Below are 20,442 nucleotides of genomic sequence, written 5' to 3'. Positions count from 1 at the left end.
TTCTCCTATTGCATGCCTGAATCTTATTTATTGTTTTGCAGACTAACAATGCGTTTTTGGCTGTTTCTCTGCAAATGTATTCTGAAATGCAGACCACTTCCTTCTTAGGTGGTAGAAGCAAGCTGCATCGGTGACGTTAATGTCTTGCCCCATAAAGAGGGAGGTGGCATTTGGTTGTGATTTCACGAGCAGTTGGTGGGTTACTTTCTAGAGTTTGAGTTTGCCACCAACAGCATCCTTTTATTAGAAAATGAAGTCTACCATTGCTGTAAGTCAACTAATTTCACCCTGTTTTCATGCAGGGAGTCGGTCCCTGCATTGCCCAACTGGACACTTTTTTTCATCTCCACATTCATCCATCCTTCCCTAAATTTGTGCTCAGGCACACATTTTAATATTACAGTAGTAGCTGCATTAAGAAATGGCGGAGAACCTGAAAATAACACTGCTCTGTTGGTTTCACGTAGGAGTGGGCACATGTGTTTCAAGCCAAACACATTTTATCGTTTCAAAAGAGGTTTGTTCGTTTGACCAAATAGGAGGGCCCCTGCCTTCAAATATGATGACAAGCCACATGGCAAACTGGGAGATGGTGGATATATTACAAAATACGATTTGAGGTTGAAAGATCCGTCACCACCAATTCGATATCATCTAGAACACAGTGGAGAAGGGACGAGTAGGGACGAGTACTTTCTCTGTCCCATAGGTGGCTAAGGTGTCTTGGAACATTCCTCCAGCAGGGGATTTTGTTTCTTTCTCCTGTTGTCAGGGAGTGCTGAAGATGTTCTTACTGTTTGTCTTAGTTCCTATCTATCTGAACAACTTGCCCATTTGAGGTAATCTTAAAAAGAAAAGTTGACAAGCTTGGAGAATAAATGTCATTAAAGCGGAAGAGAAGTCTGTGGTAAGTCAGATGGACATCACTGACCACCTTTTTACCTCTTGCTTCCCTAATGGGTTTTGTGACTTCTCCCTGACACCACACCCTGGAGATGACCAAGGAGAAGTGTAGACGATAGACTCCTAACATAATAACTATGGCCATTAGATGCATAGGAATTACTCACTTGGAGCAATGAAGCGTTGGTTGACAGTTGTGATTCTCCGATATTTTAGTCCCTTCCTTCCCATGTTTCTTGGCTGGCTGGTGATGTATAGGAAGGCTGTTAATGATGGACTGTTTCTAGCTTCTTTCCAAACGCAGCACAATTGCCACTAATAAATTGAGTTTGCTTCTGCAGAGGATGATTAGGAGTACTGGAAAGTGGGTGGGCAGTGGTTATCTGGATATCTGGATAGTTGCATGTTGCCATCCAACAACCTTCCTCATCCTCCCGCTTGATTTCATAGAGTTCGATAATGTGCATTTTCCTTAGTCGTTTGTCTTCTGGACAGCACCTGTAATACTTGATACATTAAAAGTGGCTTGTAAAGTGAACCAAATCACTCCGGCTCCTCCTGCAGGCAGGTTCTTATCTATCAGGCTTGCAGGGGAGTGCACACTAATGCTGCAGAGAATGTAGCAGACTAGAAGCATCATGCCCAGCAAAGAAAGGAATATGCACATAGAAGAAATAAAGGCTGTGAACCAAAGAAATATAGGTTATAGCGAAGACAAACATGTTGGGCTCTTGGTAGGAGAGCACATAGATTGTTAACAGGATTTCCAAAGATGATTGGAAACCATTCCTGTAAGCATGTTGCTGTTTATATTGGCTCATTCTGTTGGCTCGTTGGAAGGAGAAGCCGTGGTGAATTTCTGTGCAGCTGTGAGGCAAAAAACAAGTAAACAATATTTTGGCTTGAATGCGTCCAGTAAGAACATCACAGCTTATTTAAACGGCAATGATCCACATCGCTTTGTCAATAAATTCAAAGACCCATCTAGTCTGCAGATGAAACCTGCTTGTCACCAAGTGGCAGAGTTGTGATATTGTCTCTAGGTGTGTAGATCTGGCATTCTGGCCCATTGCATAAGGGCCAATTTGTAAGCGCTCCTCTGTTATTTTCCACCGTTAATCTTGGCAGGCCTGCTCTTCCCCTTCGCCTACCAGTTATCATCGAGCCCTAGAAACACTGTCCCGATTATACTTTCCAGCAAAAGAACAGCTACACGTCTCCAACCATTTTAAAAAACATTTTATTTAATTAATTTTGAGATCTGCAGGTTCTGCAGTATGTTTTTGATACTCCATGCGGTTTCACCATGCACTGGTGCATTCATTAATGCTGTTGGGTACTCTCCTGTATACATTAAAATAGCATTTTCTAGTTACACAAAGTTCTTTGGTCAAGTCTGAAACCATTCCTTTTGGGTGATACCAACAATCCTCGGTGCAACATCAGTTTCTTCAAACTAGAACAGTGAATTGTACAAAGCCGGCAAACCTCTATTTGAGTTTTTTCCAGTGTTACGGTCAGCCTTTCAAGTCTTGTAGATCAGGTCTAACATGTTACTGTAGAAAGCTGTGTGTACACTAGTCGCTCCTCATGGATAATTTGAGCCTAATAAATCTCTGTCCACGTGTTACCTTTATGCAAGGTTAATGCATTTTTCCCAACTACAACTTGACGCTTGCTTCATAATGAACTTAATGCCGTTTACAATTCGGGAAATTGAGCTTGTCTGGTGGCTCTAGCTATTTGCGTCCTTTCAGTTATTCATTTACCCCGGGCTTTGAAATGTTGCCGCAGCTCCTGTGTTAATAGGCTGCATTCCATGTTTTTCTGTGACCAATGCAGTCGGGGAAATCCCTAATTGTAGCCCTGCTTGTTGATTGTGTAGGGAGCTGAGCCCTCCCCAACATGGTTACCATACAAAGGGAGATCATACAGTGCCATGTAGTATCAGTTCATCCTATGTTCTGCTGGCCTCTGTAGCACAGCCTTCTAGAGTGAGATGGTAAGCACTCCTTTTTATTGTTTACCAGGTGGATTAGAGAAGCGGTTCCCCTGAAACGTGAATCATCCAAGCCAATTGCCTGATGCAGCCATTTGACCAACGAGCTTATGGTCTCTGAACGGTATATCTAATGGTTGATGTTGGGAGCAAGCCACTATGTGCGTTTCTGAAGGCTCATTGTGTACAACAGGCCTTGGACCACTTTGTCATTGCCATTGTTGGAAACTAACCATTGGTCTGTGAATTCATCATTTGGGTGATATAAGCTTTAAGCCACTGATGGTATGATCGTTGACAGAAACCAGTCCTATAGAAAATATGACCTGGCCATTGTGTGAAACCAATGGTGGGGTTCACCCCTTACAGCAGAACATGTTTGAAATCTGTGTCACTGGAAACAAGGCATTGGTAGAAAGCATGCAGCATCTCGGAAAGCATTGCCATTGAATGAAACCAGTGATGGGCCATCCTGAAGGCAATGTTGCTGGCGAAATGCAATGTTGGGCTTTCTGAAGGCCCAACAGGTGGAAGACACCAGATTTGTGCCCCTAGAGCTCCAACCATTAGTTCAAACTAGCATTTGGTCTGACATGTTATCCTAATTGGTTAATTCCACCCATGGTTCTGTGTAGCAGTGAGGTAGTGGGTGCCACCAACGTTGGAACCCTTAAAGAATAGTCATTTGAAGAAACAAGAGTTGGGTAACTGAATTAATAGTAGAAACCCAGCTCTGGATAATTGAAGAACTTTCCACTGGGAGGAAGAAGTGTGGTCTTTCTGAAGTCATCCGTTTTGTGGAACCTATGTTGGCTCTCTGAAGGCAGAGCAGAGCTATTTGTTAAAACTTTAGCTGGGTCACTCCAAAGGCATTGCCATTGGTTTCACCCACTGTTTCCCTCCTGAAGACCTTCCTTCAGCTGTGGAATGAATAATATTGGATAAAACCAGCAGTCGGTATAAAAGCATAGCGTGAGTGTTGCCTCACTGAAAGCATAGCGAGTACGACTAACCACTGTTGGTTTCGTAAATGAAAAGCCATTGGGCGCAATCTGTTTATTATGGAAGCATAGCCCTGATGAGAATCCAGGGTTGTCGCCCTGGTTCAATTGGAATTGGCCGTAACCAGCATTGGATCTTTAAAGACACAAGTATGGTTTTAATCGAGTTGGATTACTTTGCGGACAATCTCTGGGCTGCTAAAGTCTTCACTGTTTGGTGAAACCAGTGATGGATCACTAGCGGCGCAACCAATGTTGGATCACTGAGTGCATTGTAAGAGGTCAACCCTGACTTCAACAAAGGACACTCCCAGTGGTTGGGATTTTGCTCAGTTAAGCAATAGAATGTTGTGGTGCTGTTACTAAAAAGATGGCTGTGTGAAAGTACCAACTGCCTCTTGGAGAAAATGGCCATCTAAAGAATAACATCCATCTTTCTAAGTACATGGACCTTTTGTGATGCCCATTGCCCATCTGTCTAGGTCTAGTCCTCTGCTCATTGGCACCCCCTGAATCCTATCTGCTTTACAGTGAGGCGTTCCCCAATATTGTGACTGTTGCTTGCAGAGTGAAGTGACTTTACGGTGAGCATGTTGTATTAGGGAGGGTGTGGGTATTAATTGGGAAGCTGTGTAGGAGTTAGTAGTTTTGGGTTTGTGCACAAATAGAACCAAGCCTCGTTTTTTCACAGAATAACGTTTTTTTCTAGCCGTGTAGACCACAGTTTAAACTTTCAGTCGAAAAGCTCTCGTGAGTATTTGTGGAGCAGGGGTCGAGACTGCCGGAGTTCCTACCTGGAAGACGTCATCAAAAAATCCTGATCCAGGAACGTAAGAAGCCGTGGGTGAGGGGGTTGGTGGGCATGTTTGGGGGCATGTATTTAAACTGCTGAAGAAAGGCAAATGAACCGGTTTGTAAGTTCCTTCTTGCAGGTTTGTTGTGCTTATAAATACCAATTCTTTTATGCCCACTTTAAACCCCCCCCGAACAGCGAGAGAAATCTGTGCGCCTGATAGCCACGTATCAGAAGAAAAGGTGAACTCGCAGTGTGTATTTACATATTTGTAACACTTATTTTTTTAATGTTTTTATCTTAGAGCTGGAGATGAATGTGTGTTCATTACTAACGTGGGTCTAGGATAGTATAGCTCGAAGGTGACCAATGGGGTGTTGCTCTTTCTGGGCCCACAAACCACCTCCAACCTCAAGCAAATGTCAGACCTTCACACACAGTAGTAACTTAGTGGAGATACTGCACACAGACAGACTTGAATGTTGTGGATCTCTGCATATGTGCATGGTCTGACTGAACCCCACCACTGTTGGCAATTCGCATAACATTTAAAGTGCTCTATGTAGGAAATATCATTAGAAAACGTAACTCCGACGTAATTTAGTTGAAACTCCCTGTACAGCTTTCTTAATTACTTTATGTTCTCTGCATGCAGTCCTATCCAACCACTTTGGAGACAGCCTCAAGCCACCAAACGCCTAAGCCATCACTGTGTGCTGGGTGCTTGCACACAATTTCTTTGTTGAGGTGCCCTGTAGGGACCTGTATGGTGAGGGGAAACTTAGAATTATCAAACAAATCTCAAGGTGTCCTCTTTGACAAGTATGTCCGCATCATTTCATATCAACGGCCTACCTGCAATGACCCCTCGGGTCAAAAGGCTTCCCATAGGCCCCTCCTAATACTTTACTGTGTGGCTGTGGTTGCACCAGTGTGTAGCTGCTTTTCTGAGGGTCTGTGGTTTAAGTGTAGAAGGTTTCTGCTATGGGTAGGGGTCCACCGTTTGCTCCATCCAATGCCATCGCATATGTTGGACCAAGTATGGACAGTTTGATTATGCTCTCACTAAAACTATAAGGTGATGCAAAACTAATCAGCACCACATCTAAACATGGGATTAGCAATTGACATTGTGTTTTGCAGAAGATCCAGATGCACCCTTTATAAAATAGAATTTCCTTTGCCTCTGACTGGGCCATGATGGCATTTGTTAGTGGTGTACATCTTCCATTGATTCAAGTGGGTAATTAAGATTTGAATTTTGGATCTTTTATAGCAAGGTATCTTGTAATTTATTCTTCAGGCAGACTAACTCCTGCTGCCCATATCTGCCCAGTCCTCTAAAAGGTATTGTATAAAAGCTTGCCAATATATTGAACGAGAAATTAGAAGACCATTTCTAAGTAAAGCCTGTAGGCATAAACGCAATCTAAGCGGCCCAAGAACATTTCCAGTCATGGCGCATTTTTGATGACCCACATATTTAGTTTTGAACACACTGTCATCCCGGCCGGTCGACCCAACTTCACCGAATGTCTAGCTGGCACGTGGTCTGTTATTGAGCTTTATGCCTTTCTATGTTGCAGGCGATTCGACCCGTCAACGGATCAAATTCAGCGACGACCGAGTGTGTAAAAGCCATCTGCTTAACTGCTGCCCTCATGATGTGCTTGCTGGAACCGTATGTATTTCTGCTCCATACTGATTGTTTGGTTCTGGGGGATCATAAATTGAGTCTCGTTAAAGAATTTGCTAAAATGTTATTTCTGAATATCGATAGTTTCTGCTTTATAACGTGTTTTAACTGTTTAAAGTTGGTAATATATTGTTTTTAGGAGACCATTATGTCAATGTTCTAGTATTACTCTAAACCAGGAGTATCAGAAGATGTTGCCTGGACTTTCCTCCTCCCACCTGTGTGTCTTTGTGTTTGTGTGGATGGGTGCAGGGATATTCGAGTAGGTTTATAAGTTTGTCGATGAAGATCTGGGCTGGGGATTTTTGGAGCGTCTGGGTGAGTGGGCTCGTAGTAACTAGGTCACTGTTGGATGTTCTTTATATAGAGTTTATCTACCCTTATGCTATGATGACTGCTACTGTGCACCGCTGCCATTTGCATGGCCTTGAAGTGCACACATGGGTCTGTAAGAAAAGTGTGTTGGTGAGTGAGGCAGAGAGGAATAGGATAGCATGTGTGCTCATTTGTTGATGCGTGCAAACGTGCATTAACTTCCTAGCAGCTGCAACAACTCGGCGCTGGCCAAGCGAAACAGGCAGCACTCGCCACCACCTGGAACCAGCGGAGTGCAGACCCAAATTCCAGTGGACGCATCACTGAGCTTGTTGAATTTGTTGCCGAGCAAAAGGAAGCAGTGCTAAAAGGGGTTTTGTGCATCTGCAATACAGCAAACCCCCGCCCCCACCCCACGCCTGGGGGGGGCAGGCACTGATTGGACCCCAGAGTCAGGTGGTGCACATAGCCAATGGGAGGGGCTGAAGGGGGGAAAAACAGAAAGCACGGATATAATTTGTGCAAGCTACCTAGTGGAAGGAGTGTAGCTGTGATTGTGTGTATGTGAATAGCAGGGAAGGTAGAGTGAGTGGAGTAGTAAAAGGTATAGAAAGGAGAAGGAGGGAGTAGTAGGCATGTGAAAGGTGCTAGAAGTAGGTGAGAGGAGCATGAAGTACAGAGGAGGTAAAAAAAGAATGGGGAGAGGGAATACGAGCTGAAGAGAGGACCGAGGGACCACGGGGGGGGGCACCAGAGGGGATTAGGAGGTGATGGGCGAATAGGAGGGGAAGAAGGAAAGGGGAATAGAGAGCAGGCAAACATAAGATCAAGGAGAGGAGTGAACGTGAGTGACAGTGTGAGACTGTATCTGAGGAGATACAGGCACTATTCACTTGTAAAGCCCATCATCACAGGAACATTGAAGTAGGGCACCCCTTAAAAAGGCCAGAAGAGAGTCAGCCAGGTGAGGCCTTGGCTTTTAGGCCCTCCCATGATAGAAGGGCTACTCTAGACAGTAAGGGTTTGACTATCTCTAGTGTTCAAGCTAACCTTGGGTGTCAGAACTCTAGTTTAGGGTGGAGGGAGCTCAGCGGAAAGTGAAGAACGAGCTAGAAAGACCCCTTTACTTCTATTACTTAGCAGTTTAAACCCACCACATGGCAACCTTCTAAATCTGTTAACAAAAAACTTTGAACCATTTTGTGAGTTTCTTAGGGCCATCTATGACACAACCCAGTACATTTTTGAAGAGCGTTTTTCAGCTGCATTTAAATTGTACTATTGATTCTGGGAAGATTCTCAAGCGAAAGCGGTCGTGTATAAAGGTTTTTAAAAAAATAATTGATCGATCTAAAACACAGCCTTAAAATAAATTACCGCACAAAATCCACATGTACTCGTTTAATCTAAGCAGCTCTAGGAGCACGCACATCACAAGAACATTCTCATGTCAAACCTTTAACAAAACTTATTGATGGAATAGAAAAAAGAAATCTCTTCACTCTGAGGTGAAAAGCTTTAAAAAACATTTTTTAAAGCCCATTCACTTTGAAATTAACACAATTTTGAGAAAGAAGCAGCAACATAGATTTGATCGCATTGTCCCTTCAGGCACTTCCTACACCCTCAGGTGACTTAAATAGCTAGGACACTCTGGACATTAATATATCACTGTTGCATTTAGAGACAATGTCAAAAGGGTTATTAGAAAAAAAACAGATACCACACAAATATTCTGAAACAGGTAAGTACTTTTGAAACCTCCAATGCAGAGCAAGATAACCCTTTCAATGGAAGGAAGGTCAAAACAATCAGAGGAGAGGAGAGAAGAGTCCTTCAGGGTGCCAGGCCAAAGTCAATTTGGGCAAAAGTCTAGTGAGCAGAAGCACTTCTTGCAGGTAGGTGAATCCCGCCAAAGGCAAAAACTAACGAAGGGACCAAACCCGGTTTGGCGCGCAGAGTAAATCTCAAGAAGGACCTTTCCAGCAAGAAATGGTGAAAAAAGAAGACTGGGGCCATTTTGACAAAAAAGGCACCCACGGGTGCTTTACTGGAGCTGCAAATGCAGCCTGCGGTAAAAACTCCCAATGGTAGTAAAGTAAACCGCTGCCACCAGCCATTAATTGTAGAAAGGGTAACATAAAATTGTTACATGAGAAACTAGACAAAGGGAATACCAAGTACCCCTTCCAGCACCCTATTGTAAGATAGTGTGTGCTGGGTCTAAAAAGTTACAATGTAAGTAAAGTCAACTCTTGGAAACAGTAGTTCATCCAACAGAAGGTATTTAAACCTTTGGGAAATCTGAAATACTTCCCTGTGTCACTGCACTGAAGGTGCTGTGTGCTACAATGTAAAGATAATGCCTATGGAGTTTGTTAGACTCCATAACCAAAAAGAAACGGAGTTCAAATCACATTAAAATACATGAGTGGGAAAAGAGTCTCACTCTCTCCGGGTTAAAAATGAAAAGTCCTAAAATCCAGCAAAGTGGCTGGGGGGTCTCTAAGGTAGATTAGGTAGGAATTAGCACATCTCTGAGAATTCTCCCTACATGTTCTAACCTTTTTCTTCCCTTAACATGATAATCTGGGTATCACCGATCAGGAATCAACAAGGGGGTGTCCTGGGAGGCTCTCTGCCAGACAGGAGTCCTGGTTGCGAGAGCTTGCCCAAATTCTTTAGCTCGCTATCTTTCACAGAGGAGAAATATCCCAATCATATCAGTCTGTCCTGCCTCAGGGGCAGTCCAGCATCGAAATGCTAGGCAAGTCTCCTCTGAACAAGAGTACCAACAGCAACCCCAGACACATGTTTCGGTCTGGTTGGGCCTCATCAGTAGGGTGGAACTGTGCCTCTCTAAGAATAGTGAGCAAGGGGTCCACGTCTGGATTGCCCTAGTAACTTGGAGGGTGAGACCCAAAGTCACTTAAATATGCAAAAAACAAGGGGGGTGGTCCTGGGAGTCTCTCTGCCAGACATGAGTTCTAGCTGACCGGTTTCCTCTCCGAACAACCCTCCCAGGTCTAACTTGGGTCCTTCCTCTCCTGTATCTCTCAATCTGTGGTGTTCCCCAGGGGTCTAATCTCTCCCTGGCTGTTCAATCAATACCTGGAACTTCTTGCCCAGCGCATTGCTGCTCTGCCCCAATTTTTAGTGCTATGCGGATGAACCTCAGCTCATTTTCAGGCTCCCCTCTGCCACCTCTTCTCCATTTCTCATTTCTGACTGTCTGCTATCCAGGAGTGGTGTGCTGCCAATGATCTCTGCCTTAATGCCAGTTAGACTGAGATTCTCCTCATCGGCACACATGCTCTCTCCTTTACTGTCACTCTGGCCGGCCTCTCTTGGCCCTCTTCCTGCTCCCACCTGTGAGGCTAAAAACCTTGGGGTCATCTTCGACTCCACACTTTCCTTCTCTCCTTACATCTCAGTCTCTAAGTCGCACTACCAACTGCACATCCTCTGAGGTATTCTTCCTTTCCTCTTCTTCCCCCAGACGCTGACTGTCTCCGGAGCTCTGGTTCGCTCTAGGTTGGACTACTGCAACAGCCTCTTTCTAAATCTGCCTGCTTCTACGCTCCGCCCTCTGCAACCCATCCAGAACAGGACTGTAAGACCTGTCCTGGGCCTCAAGCCCAGGGATCGTATCTCTCCAGGACTGAAATCTCTGCACTGGCTCCCAGTGGCTGTGTGGATGATGAAGTTAAAAACCCTCTGCATTGTCCACAAGGCTTTTTGGGGGCTGGGGCCTCCTTCAACTCACTCTTTGTAAATATCTTCCTTCTCCAGCCCTTCGCTCCTCCAACTCCCTCAGGGTCAGTAGCTTCTCCAAGCAATGAGTTAGTGGTAGATCTTTCCTCAGCTGGTGCTTCCCTCTGGAATAGCCTCCCTGCATCTCTGAAAATTGAGGAGAACCATCTCCGGTTCCAGAAGCACCTCAAGACCTTCCTCTTTGCTACTTTCTCTCTTCCTCTCCCCTGCTGAACTCCTGGTTGAGATTGAAATTGCACTGGTCACCTGGGTACCCTCTGATCTCGGGCCAAGGCCCACTCCCTGCCAGTTGCACGCCTGCACTGATTACACCACCCACCCCCTTCCTGGTCCCCCGCAAACCATTGCATTCAGGGTCTGCTTCTGTATCCCTACAGTCCCGTACCAGCACTTGACACTTGATGTCTGCACTTTCCCTTGCACTTGCCACCACACTTTGGCCATCTCAATGTCACCTGTCCTTGTAAGATCGTTGCATGTCTTCCCTTTGTCCCCCCCCCCTCCCTTGCCTCGTCACACCTTGAATCACTTGTGTATAGGCGTGTTATAAATGCCATGTATCATATCAGATCATAACCTTTCCTTTCTGCAACCTGTATTGGTATGATATATAAATTGGTGCAGTCACACGTATGTGATTGATGTCCCCTCCGGGTGTAGGAGAAATGAACTGAGCATATCCAAAGATTATTCACTGGCTTGATTGATTCTGAAAAGTAATTTCAAAGTGTATTCGTATTGTTAACAAACTTCTGACTTTTAAAGAATGCTTATTTAAAACCGACGTTAAATAACTATTTATAACTGAAACCTTGAGTGCAAGTGTTACTTGGCTACTTGGATTTACGGATTTCAATTGTACAGCTCTACAGCTCACATTTACCCCACTTGAGATAGGCCTGGCTGCTTAGCCACCCAACCAACCAACTTGTGTAGGACAGACCTATACCAAAAGATGAGTTACCTAATCCCAAGCAGATAAGTCTTGTGTAGTCTTACAGTGTGACTGCACCAATTGATACCTAACTGGCATCTGCCAATAAAACTATGATTTGCGAAGTAAGACTAACAAATCAAGATGCAGAACTATACCATAAATTACTTATAGCAGCTGGAGGAAATATTGACAGACTAGACAAGATTTCAAGGCTATCCGAAATAGAGGAATCCAATCTATGCATCTAATGGGAGAAAGGTAGTATTCATCAAGCATGGTACAGTGACAGCAAATCTACGGTCAATTCGATGTTTGAAATTAGATTTGCGCACAGTCGGTAAAAGTTTATTTTCAGAATGTAATGTATGGGTGGTGTGTATTGATTTAACTTTCAAATGAAGATAGAGGTTAAACCCCAGAGGAATTTATTGGCCGCGCATGCAACACATGCTAAAAAAAAGATTGAATCAAAACGGGACAACTGGAAAAATCAAGCCATCTGTAAAAAAAAAAAAAAAATCCAATCTTTTTAAAGGGTAATCTGGAATACCCAGATAGTGACTAGAAATAGTGAAGCCTGGAACGAGAGCCAACCAGTCCAGGAAGGTATTCTTTCCTAATGTAGGAAAGCACACTATGCAAGAATCAAAGCTTCACAAGGAAGATTTGAATAGTTGGTTAATCTCTGCATTCAAATCCATACCTTTTTGCCAATTGAAGCCTAGGTTCTTTACTTTCTTAGAAAAGTCCATGGGAACGTGAAACGGAGTAGGCGGAGGAAGAATGTTCATGGTTGTCTTCAGTTTGTTTTGGGCCAAGAAGAATGACTTCAGTTTTACTCAAGCTGAGTTGAAGGGCATTTTCCAACATCCACGACTCAACCTCCTCCTAGCAGTTAATGAATTTGCTATAAGTGATCTCAGGGCACTTTGCTTCAATGTCTGCTTGGGTGTAATTGTCATACGAGTGATCGCCCAGTCCAGATTTTTCAAAAATAAAAACTGTGGTCTAACAAATCTTAAAGGGGAATGAGGTGGCCCCTGCAGCACCTCATGTAATCTTCATGGGAGACGAGCAAGAACCCAACCTGCTGTGTGCTATTCTGTAAGAATAAACGGAACCAGTTTGTGGCTTATGTCAAGATACTGACGTGATCTTGTAACCAGAATAAGAGAATTGCATGATCTTTTGTGTCAAATGCTGTTGAAAGATCAAGTATCGCAAGCAGATGCTTTTCCATGGTGAGCTGCTTCTAAAAAAAAGTCACCACAAGCCTAAAGGAGGGCAGTTTCGGTCCCATTGTCAGGGCAAAAGCCCAATTGAAACTAGTCCAGTAGTTCATTTAGTTATGAGTTTAAATTGTGAGGTGACCACTTGTTCCAACAACTTTGGATAACCAGGCCTGCCACTGGTCGGTAGTTATTTAAAACGGAGGGAGTCCAGAGAATTTGTTTTAATTTTTTACAATAATGGAGATTACATGGTTTTCAATTGGGCTGGGACTATACCGTCTGAGATTTGATAGCAATATTGCATAACTGGGGCTTCAATAGCGTCAGCTAAGGTCCTTAGTGAGATGATCAGGAGGGTATCCTAAATGCGTGAATTTGTGCAGAGATTTCGCAATGACTTGGAAATCTCTTCTAAGGAAACGAGAGTAAAGTCAAAAAGAGACGCATAATCCATTGGTGCAGGTATGGCATTAACATGATGTTGGTCCACCGTCGATAGATTTCTGAATTTAGATGTTTGTTTGGATTTCTAGGATGTTTTAAATGGTCATTTAATGCCAGGCAGTGATCTTGAGAGATGGGTACACTTGAAAGAATAGCCAAGGGATTTGTTAAGGATTGAATTATCTGAAACGGTTTCCTTGGTGCATTGTCTGCTTTGTCTATCGTGTTCTGCAGGAAGCTTTTTTTCCATCAAAAATAGCCATTTTATATTTCTTACGAATGGACTTGAATCTTCCACATTGGAATTCTTCAAAATTCTTTTGGCTTGGAGTACCAGCTTTTTCTTGTAGAGGTCGGCAGAACAAAGGGCGTTTCAGCTTTGAATTGTGGATAGGCAGTTATGGGGAGCAATATTGTTGCGCATGATCTGAAACGATAACCGTACAGTTTGTGATTTGTTGAGGAGGGCTTCACATGCATCTTTTTAGGTTCATTCAAGAGTTGTGGGGAAATTGATTAACGGTATTTGCGGAATGGGATGCCTGTTATTTTTTCTAGGGGTCGAAGTAAGAGGCTTGTAAGGTGCTTTTGATGTATAATTGCATATACAATTTATATCTTGAAAATATTGGATTTAAATAATGACCCTATATGTGGGCAGGGGTTACTGAAAGATGGCTGAAGTTATGTGAGCAAATATCGGCGTAGCATTTTTTTTGATCTAACAAGATTAATGTCACGAAAACCTTTTTGAGATCCATCCTTTCATCTTCCAGCCATGCTTTAAGGTGATCAAGATTTTGGATGAGTCTCGAGGAAGATAGCCGCACTCGCTTCTACAAGTCCTTCGAGTATCCATAGTGCATTTTGGTAGAATACATTCTACTGAGTTGTTCCGATCAAATTTAAGGTTTAGTATAACTTCAAAGACTTTTGTAATGGAGTACAGTATCTCCTAATCAACCTTTCGTTCTATTCATCCATGCAGTATTGAGCGAGAACAAGTGTGAAAAGGAGCTTCACAATCCTCTCCTAAGGAGGGTTCATTTACAAATGGGAAATCTAAATTGTGGTCTACTGAAAGGTGATAAACTTTAGGCTATGCGTAATCTAGTGAGCCACCTTGTGACATCGGGCCATCTATGTATTCATGGGAGCATTTGCTGGGCTTGCCACAGCGAACATCTGAAATGGGCGACCCTTACAAATTGGACCATTGAAGCATTGCCATGTATCTTCATACCTCGATACAAAATTATGCGTCTAGTCATGCAGCCAGTACTAGCAACTGACATAGTCCACCACATACCACTTTTTCGCTGTGTAATGCTGAGACAACCCTTGATGGGACTTCAACATAAAGTACAGTGCCATCTAAATTCTACTTTTGTTCCTGTAACATGTATGTATTCATGTTATTTGTTATGCAAGGAACAAGCTATATTTGACCAGAAATTATATACCCCTGCAATGTAGCAAATCCACACACCCAACAGGATTAAGACTATTCCTTTATTCAGACTTTGAGGTGAAAAATGCCTGTTGCGAGATCCGTAAGATAATCGACTAAAACAGATCTATTCACACTTTAAAAGTGCAATGTCATGTAAGTGGAGTGTTTAGCCCATGATACACTTACCGTTTTGGGACAAAGACGCAAGTTCTTTCCGGTGGTCCAAAGCAGGGTAGTGTCCCTTCTTCCAGCCTACACACAGGTTCAGGTTTGGAAATATCGTAGCCTAACGACACAAGAGCATGGCGCTCTGCTTCAGGGATGACCAAACCACAACTCTCATCCAGCAGTTCAGGGGTAATCTTACTACCCGTGGTTTTACCTGCTTATTGAGGTACTTTTCTCGTGGCTCTTTGTGGATCGACCGCCTACATAAACTCAGGTTTCTTTCATCTCGAACTGAATTAATGTCAAGGGTTGGATTCTCCTTTTTTCAACAACCCCTCTCCTCCATTACTGCTTCTTTTCTTAACAAATCTACCGTTCTACGATTTTTTGGTCTCCTGGGCTGGTCTGTTTTTTTTTTTTTTTTTTTCCTCTCCTCAACACTGATATTATTCACACTTTTGTGCCCACCTTCTGTTGTTTCTTGCTCCATTTCTGTTACATTTGGTTTGTTTAACTTGTGTATTTACAATGTAATAGACAATATCAGAAGTTATTAAGCAAAGTTTGCATGCAGTAGCCTCTGGGATCACTACACACAACTATGAGACTACAGGTGTAAGCAAAACCAACCTTTGGTAGAAGTCTGTACCACACAGTTTTTGGTAGTGAGCTGAGCAGCCAGGCTTAGCTCAAGAGGGAATGTGAGCTAGTAATGACGTTACACAGATGTCTACAATTACAAGTATTCAAATGGACACTTACACTCAAGGTTTCTTGGTAAAACACGTATTAATTTATTACAGTCAGTTAGAAAACATTCACTAAAAGGAGGCAACCAATATCACAGTGCAAATAGTTTGAGTTCACCAGAGGTGTTGGTCCAAAGCAATAGGTAGGCCAAAGTCAATGGGCTAGAGTCTTGTATAGGTAAAAACAGTTGGTTGATAAACGGAAAAGTCTTTGCCACGGTTCTCGGAAGTAGTTCTCTAAGGAAAGAGTTATGTCGGGGCGCAAGCTGATTAGGCCTGCAAGTTGCCAAAGTTTCACGCACTTTCGCAGTGAGAGGCAAGTTCTCTCGGTCGGGTTTTCACAGTACCTTATATTGATGAAAAAGATGCAGCTGAAGACTTCTGTTCCTGGCAGTTCCTGCTGATCTCGCTGTTCCTGAGCCTCAGTCTTGGGGACAAGAGGGAGGCCGTTGGGGCACTCCTGCACTGCACACGGACTGGTCACAAAGCTGGCAAACTGGCAATTCTTTGATTCCGGTAGCTGTCTTGAAGCACACAAACTGGTGTCCTTCTCCCTGGCTATTCGCTTTCCTGCAGCACTCTGGGGGAAATACAACCAGCTCTGAGAATGGTATCCAGGTGGCTTACAAGTTGATTGGTCCTACCAACTCAAAGGAAGAAGTCGCCCTTGAAGGGCTTCTCTGTCGAAATGAACTTGGCGATTTGGACCTGCAGCAGGGCTTCACCAGGCAAACAACGGTCCAGGAGTTGCAGCAGCCGTCCTCTTCCAGCTCGCCTTCGGTTCTTTTGTTCCAGTGGTCGACTCTGCCTTCCAAGCCAAGAGACTCGCCTTTTAAACAGTTTCCCCCCATTCATTCACCCAGCAGGGTGGCTGTCCTTGCCGGACAGCCAGCCAATCCCACCAGAGTGCATTTGGGTCTCCAAGGAGACTAAGCACAGGGAGTTTCGGGCGCCTCCCTCACTTCCTGCCCACCCCAGACACTCAGGCGCCAGAGGCTGTCTTCAGTCCTGAAGCCCGCCAAAGGCGTAGGAACAAAGGGACCAAACCTAGTTTGGTGCGCAGAGACAAACTCTAGAACGACCTTTCCAAAAAGATATGGTGAAAAAAGAAGACTGGGACCCAACAAAGGAGGCTCAGACGCCATCTTTAAAAACATGGCTCCTGCGATTTAACGCTACCAGTGTTCGCGGTCGGGAAAGATCATGGTAGTTAGTTGTAAAACCACTACCACCAGCCATTTCGATGGGAAAGGGTAGAATTTGACTGCTACATGAGTTTCTAGACATAGGGGATACTAGGTAACCCTCTCCAGCACTCTATTGTAAGATAGTGTGTGTTGGGTCTAGGAATTTAAAAAGACTAGTAAAGTCAATTTAACTTTACATTCTTTGGGAAACAGTAGTAGGGTTTGAAATTGCTGGGAGCGATTTCGCTCCTGGTTATATCCAAGTGGTGCCTGGTTAGCTTGAAACCAACAGCTACCACGAGCTACTTTCGACTCCTGGGAGAAGTGGTGCCATACAAACCTAGCTATGTGATATTAACTATGTATGTTTGGGGAGGTATCTAAAGGACGACAAAGAATACGCTTAAGAAGCATTTAGAGCATACTGGATAACATGAAATGGACACAAAGTTAGAGTTTGCATCTTGCGCAAAGTTAGATTTGCTTCATAGTCTGTGCTAGCTCCTGGTTCCACAAAGGAGATCCTGCCTAACTGGTTATGTTGAGTGGGTTAGGGGGTGGCAGAGGAATCTCCTTTCACAGGCATGGCTCCCTAGTCAGTCGAAGGCCTTTTCTGCATCAACAAACTATGCTGATGCTGCTTACTGCCATCCACCATACCTCTGTATAATACCTAGAATCATTCTTCTACTATTTAAGCCATGCTTTACTCCTATGACGCTAGGCAGTGAGTGTGAGGGAGGAGAGAGGGAGAAAAACAAAAGAAATCTCAGGCCTCCAGTGATTGAGATGCAGTGCAAACCTACTCAGCATGATTTAAATGTCTGCAATCAAGAGATGGGACAGTATTTTGTGCTAACTATTCTATGCTGGCCAGGTTTAGAGAACGAGGTAATTAAGAAAATCCGTTGCATCGACTTTGGGTACTCCTTTTACCTATATATTTGTTCCAAAATCTGGGTAGAAATTGGGACTGTGAAGCACCTGTATAATTCAACCAAAAAACCATCTGCACCTGTTTTCCAAGTCCTTGTTCGTTTAATTGCAGTATTAATCTATTGCTGTGTTTTCTGTGCATAATGCTCCATCCATTCCTATCTGTGCAAGATCAACATTGGGATGGAAAAGACGCTTCAACTCTGCCACTGATAGGACCGGACCCACGTTGTGCTAGTCTTTATAATACCTCATGAAGACCGCTCTAATGCTAAACATTGTCCGTGACCACCTTATCCGGCCCCACCTTTACAAACCACATGACCTTAACTTGGGACTGGATGATCTTCTCACCATTTCCTCTCGTAGTGGCTTGTAGTCCCCCCCCCCCCCCATCCCTTCCCCACCCCCCTTCGCCAGATGTTGGCTCCCCATTCCTTTGTGCCTCTGCTTCCCTCACCATGCTCTTCCTCCTATGACTTCTAATTTGAACTTTGGACAAAAAGGTAGCGTTCACACTGCCCAAAGAAAGCAAATGAGCTTTGTTGCTTCCCAAAAGCTAGGTCTGAACTCAATAAATACCCTAATAATGGTTTCTAATGGATTGTGTCCTCCCACAGATTCATCATCTTGCATATACTGATATCCTGCTTGCAGTTCGGAAACTTTTTCGGCAGCAGAGGGCGCTGGATGGGCATCCATTCCCGCGCTCAGACGTGGCGTTGACAATGGTATAAATGGCACGCCCTGCGCCCGTTGCACAGTTCTGTTTTTCCGCATGTACAGCACGCTTCGACCGGTTCTACCTGCCTCAGCGATTCTTACTTCGAATTTCTACTGCGTAGTTACTATTTCTTGTATGTCTACTCTGAAAATGGGGTTTAAGAGGTGTGCAGACTGACTCGAAGATGTCGATAATAGATAGACAAGATATGCATCTGGTGCCTCAGTAAGGAGCATGAGGTTGTGGAGTGAGGCCCCAGGGTTTTGGCGGAGGCATCTGTGGTGGCGCTAGCATTGTGGGAAGGACTTCCCTGAGGGCATCTTTGATGATAACCCCCATCTGAGGTGACTTCATGAGGCCGAGTAACTTCTCGAAGCTCCTTCACCGGCCAAAGAGGTGGCAGGGGGTGCTGACTGGGTAGCAGGGAGTTGCTGGAGCTGCTGTGTACCCTGTCCAAATGGATCCAAAGGAAAGCTGCCCTGCGCAAATGAGGGGTAGACTGTAGGCCATGTACCTGATTGAGGCCAGTCCACCTTGACACTCGTTCTTCGCCGAATTCCTGGAATGGCGTCGAACGGGTGCCTCCTTCTGGCGCAGCGGCCATTTTGTGGAGCTGCTTGCCACGTGCCTGCGATGTGTTGCTCGGCCCGGCCTCCTCCAAGACTCTTGGGTGTGGATCACAAGGCCTACCCTGCTCTTCAGGCCAAGGCCCATTAGGTGCGACACCCTTGACCAGGGGGTTGGGGGGGGGGGGGGAATAGAGCTGCATTAGGTGCCCCCTCTGATGTATTGCCGGTATTAGGGCGGAGCCCCTCGGCCATGGTGCCGGTAAAAGGGTGGAGCCCCTCGGGTGAAGACCCGGTGAAAGAACCTTGTATCTGGGAATGCTGTATGTGGTAGGGTTGCCCATAGTCTAATTATGCTTCATAACCGGGAAAGCAAAGACATGATCACTTTCTCCCTCCCCTTTCCTGTTCTTCCACCCAAAAGTCTGCTACCATACTAAAAAGGTAACAGTCTACTATCAATCATATAATCGATGATCGAGGAATAAAGACCTCTTTTAAGTGTGCCTGGGGGGGTGTCGCTTAAAGGCCTGCCATTCAGCTCTACCAGGGAGTTTTCAGATAAGAGGGTGGTTAATCAAGATCTGCTGGGGACCAAATGAGTATTTACGGTCTGCTGGCCTTGCCACCCTGATAACCCGGGACTCGTCTTGACTTATGGCCGGAATTGGGGTAATATAATTGAACCAAGTGTTGTGAATATGACACTGCCTTGCTTTCACATCCAAGAATAGCTCAGTCCCTTTCCTTGACAGCTCATTTCTACATTGAAGTAGACCTGCATGAAAGTGGGGGTGGCTAAAACAAGGCCAACATTGCAGCCCCCACAAAGCATAGTCTGATGGTATTCGCACCAGTGCAAAGTTCTAGAGTCATCCGAGAAACCCAGCGTCTCCTGGATTGCGACTATCCATGCACATTTGTATACGTTTATTTCCCCTGCGTGCAGCTCTTGAAGTAAAGGTTTTGTTCCCTTCAATCCCAGAGTGGATTGCAAGCCTCCATGCTTGGCTTTTTTTACATCTTGATGAACCTTCTTGTTTATGGACCTCGTGGCTGGACTATGGCTCACAAACGTTGTTGCGTTGGTCACCTGCTGTTCCCGTGGCATCATATTATTTGAGGTGTCTTTTCGAATGAATCTCTGCTCTTTGCCACCTTTTATTAACAGCTGTCGATGGTGTGTTTTATGGATTGTGTTTGAGGGCGTTTGGTTTCTCCGTCTGACATCCTCTCGATGTGGTTACAAAGGTTGATAACGGCCCCTCTTGACTGCTCAGTAGGCCCATCTCATCTTTCAAGATGCTGTGGCGGCCTTCCCTCGCTACCTCTCCTGGGCGGGTTGTTGATAATCTCAGTGCTCTGACCTTGCAGTGTCGTGGGCACACAGCAGAACAGCAACTCTAGTGCTTAAAGGACATTCCGTATAGTCTGGACTCCTCTGAAAAAATGGAACAAGTTTGATTTAGATAATCCCTAAAGCCACCGTCACCCCCCCCCCCCCCCCCTCTCTGTATCCACCACCCAACCTAGTGAAAGAACCATGGTGAGGTGATTAAGTAAGA

The 20,442-nt window shown here is 44.6% G+C and overlaps 1 protein-coding gene across 3 annotated transcripts in view; it reads left to right on the top strand.

Moving 5' to 3' along the window:
• Nucleotides 1–20,442, top strand: part of LUC7L2 (LUC7 like 2, pre-mRNA splicing factor) — a 291,524-nt gene that overhangs the window by 48,324 nt on the left and 222,758 nt on the right. For 2 of the 3 annotated variants that reach the window (XM_069652700.1, XM_069652701.1), the window contains exon 2: nucleotides 6,283–6,377. The exons of the other annotated variant lie outside the window; for it this stretch is intronic. In XM_069652700.1, coding sequence (XP_069508801.1) covers nucleotides 6,283–6,377 — 95 coding nt within the window. The remainder of the gene's footprint in view (nucleotides 1–6,282; nucleotides 6,378–20,442) is intronic. 3 annotated transcript variants of the gene reach the window in all.

Source organism: Ambystoma mexicanum, chromosome 3p (assembly GCF_040938575.1).
Source record: "Ambystoma mexicanum isolate Mex_15411 chromosome 3p, UKY_AmexF1_1, whole genome shotgun sequence".
NCBI classification, from domain to species: Eukaryota; Metazoa; Chordata; class Amphibia; order Caudata; family Ambystomatidae; genus Ambystoma; species Ambystoma mexicanum.
The sequence above is the reverse complement of the archived record's forward strand: the minus strand, read 5'-3'. Positions and strand labels throughout refer to the sequence as shown.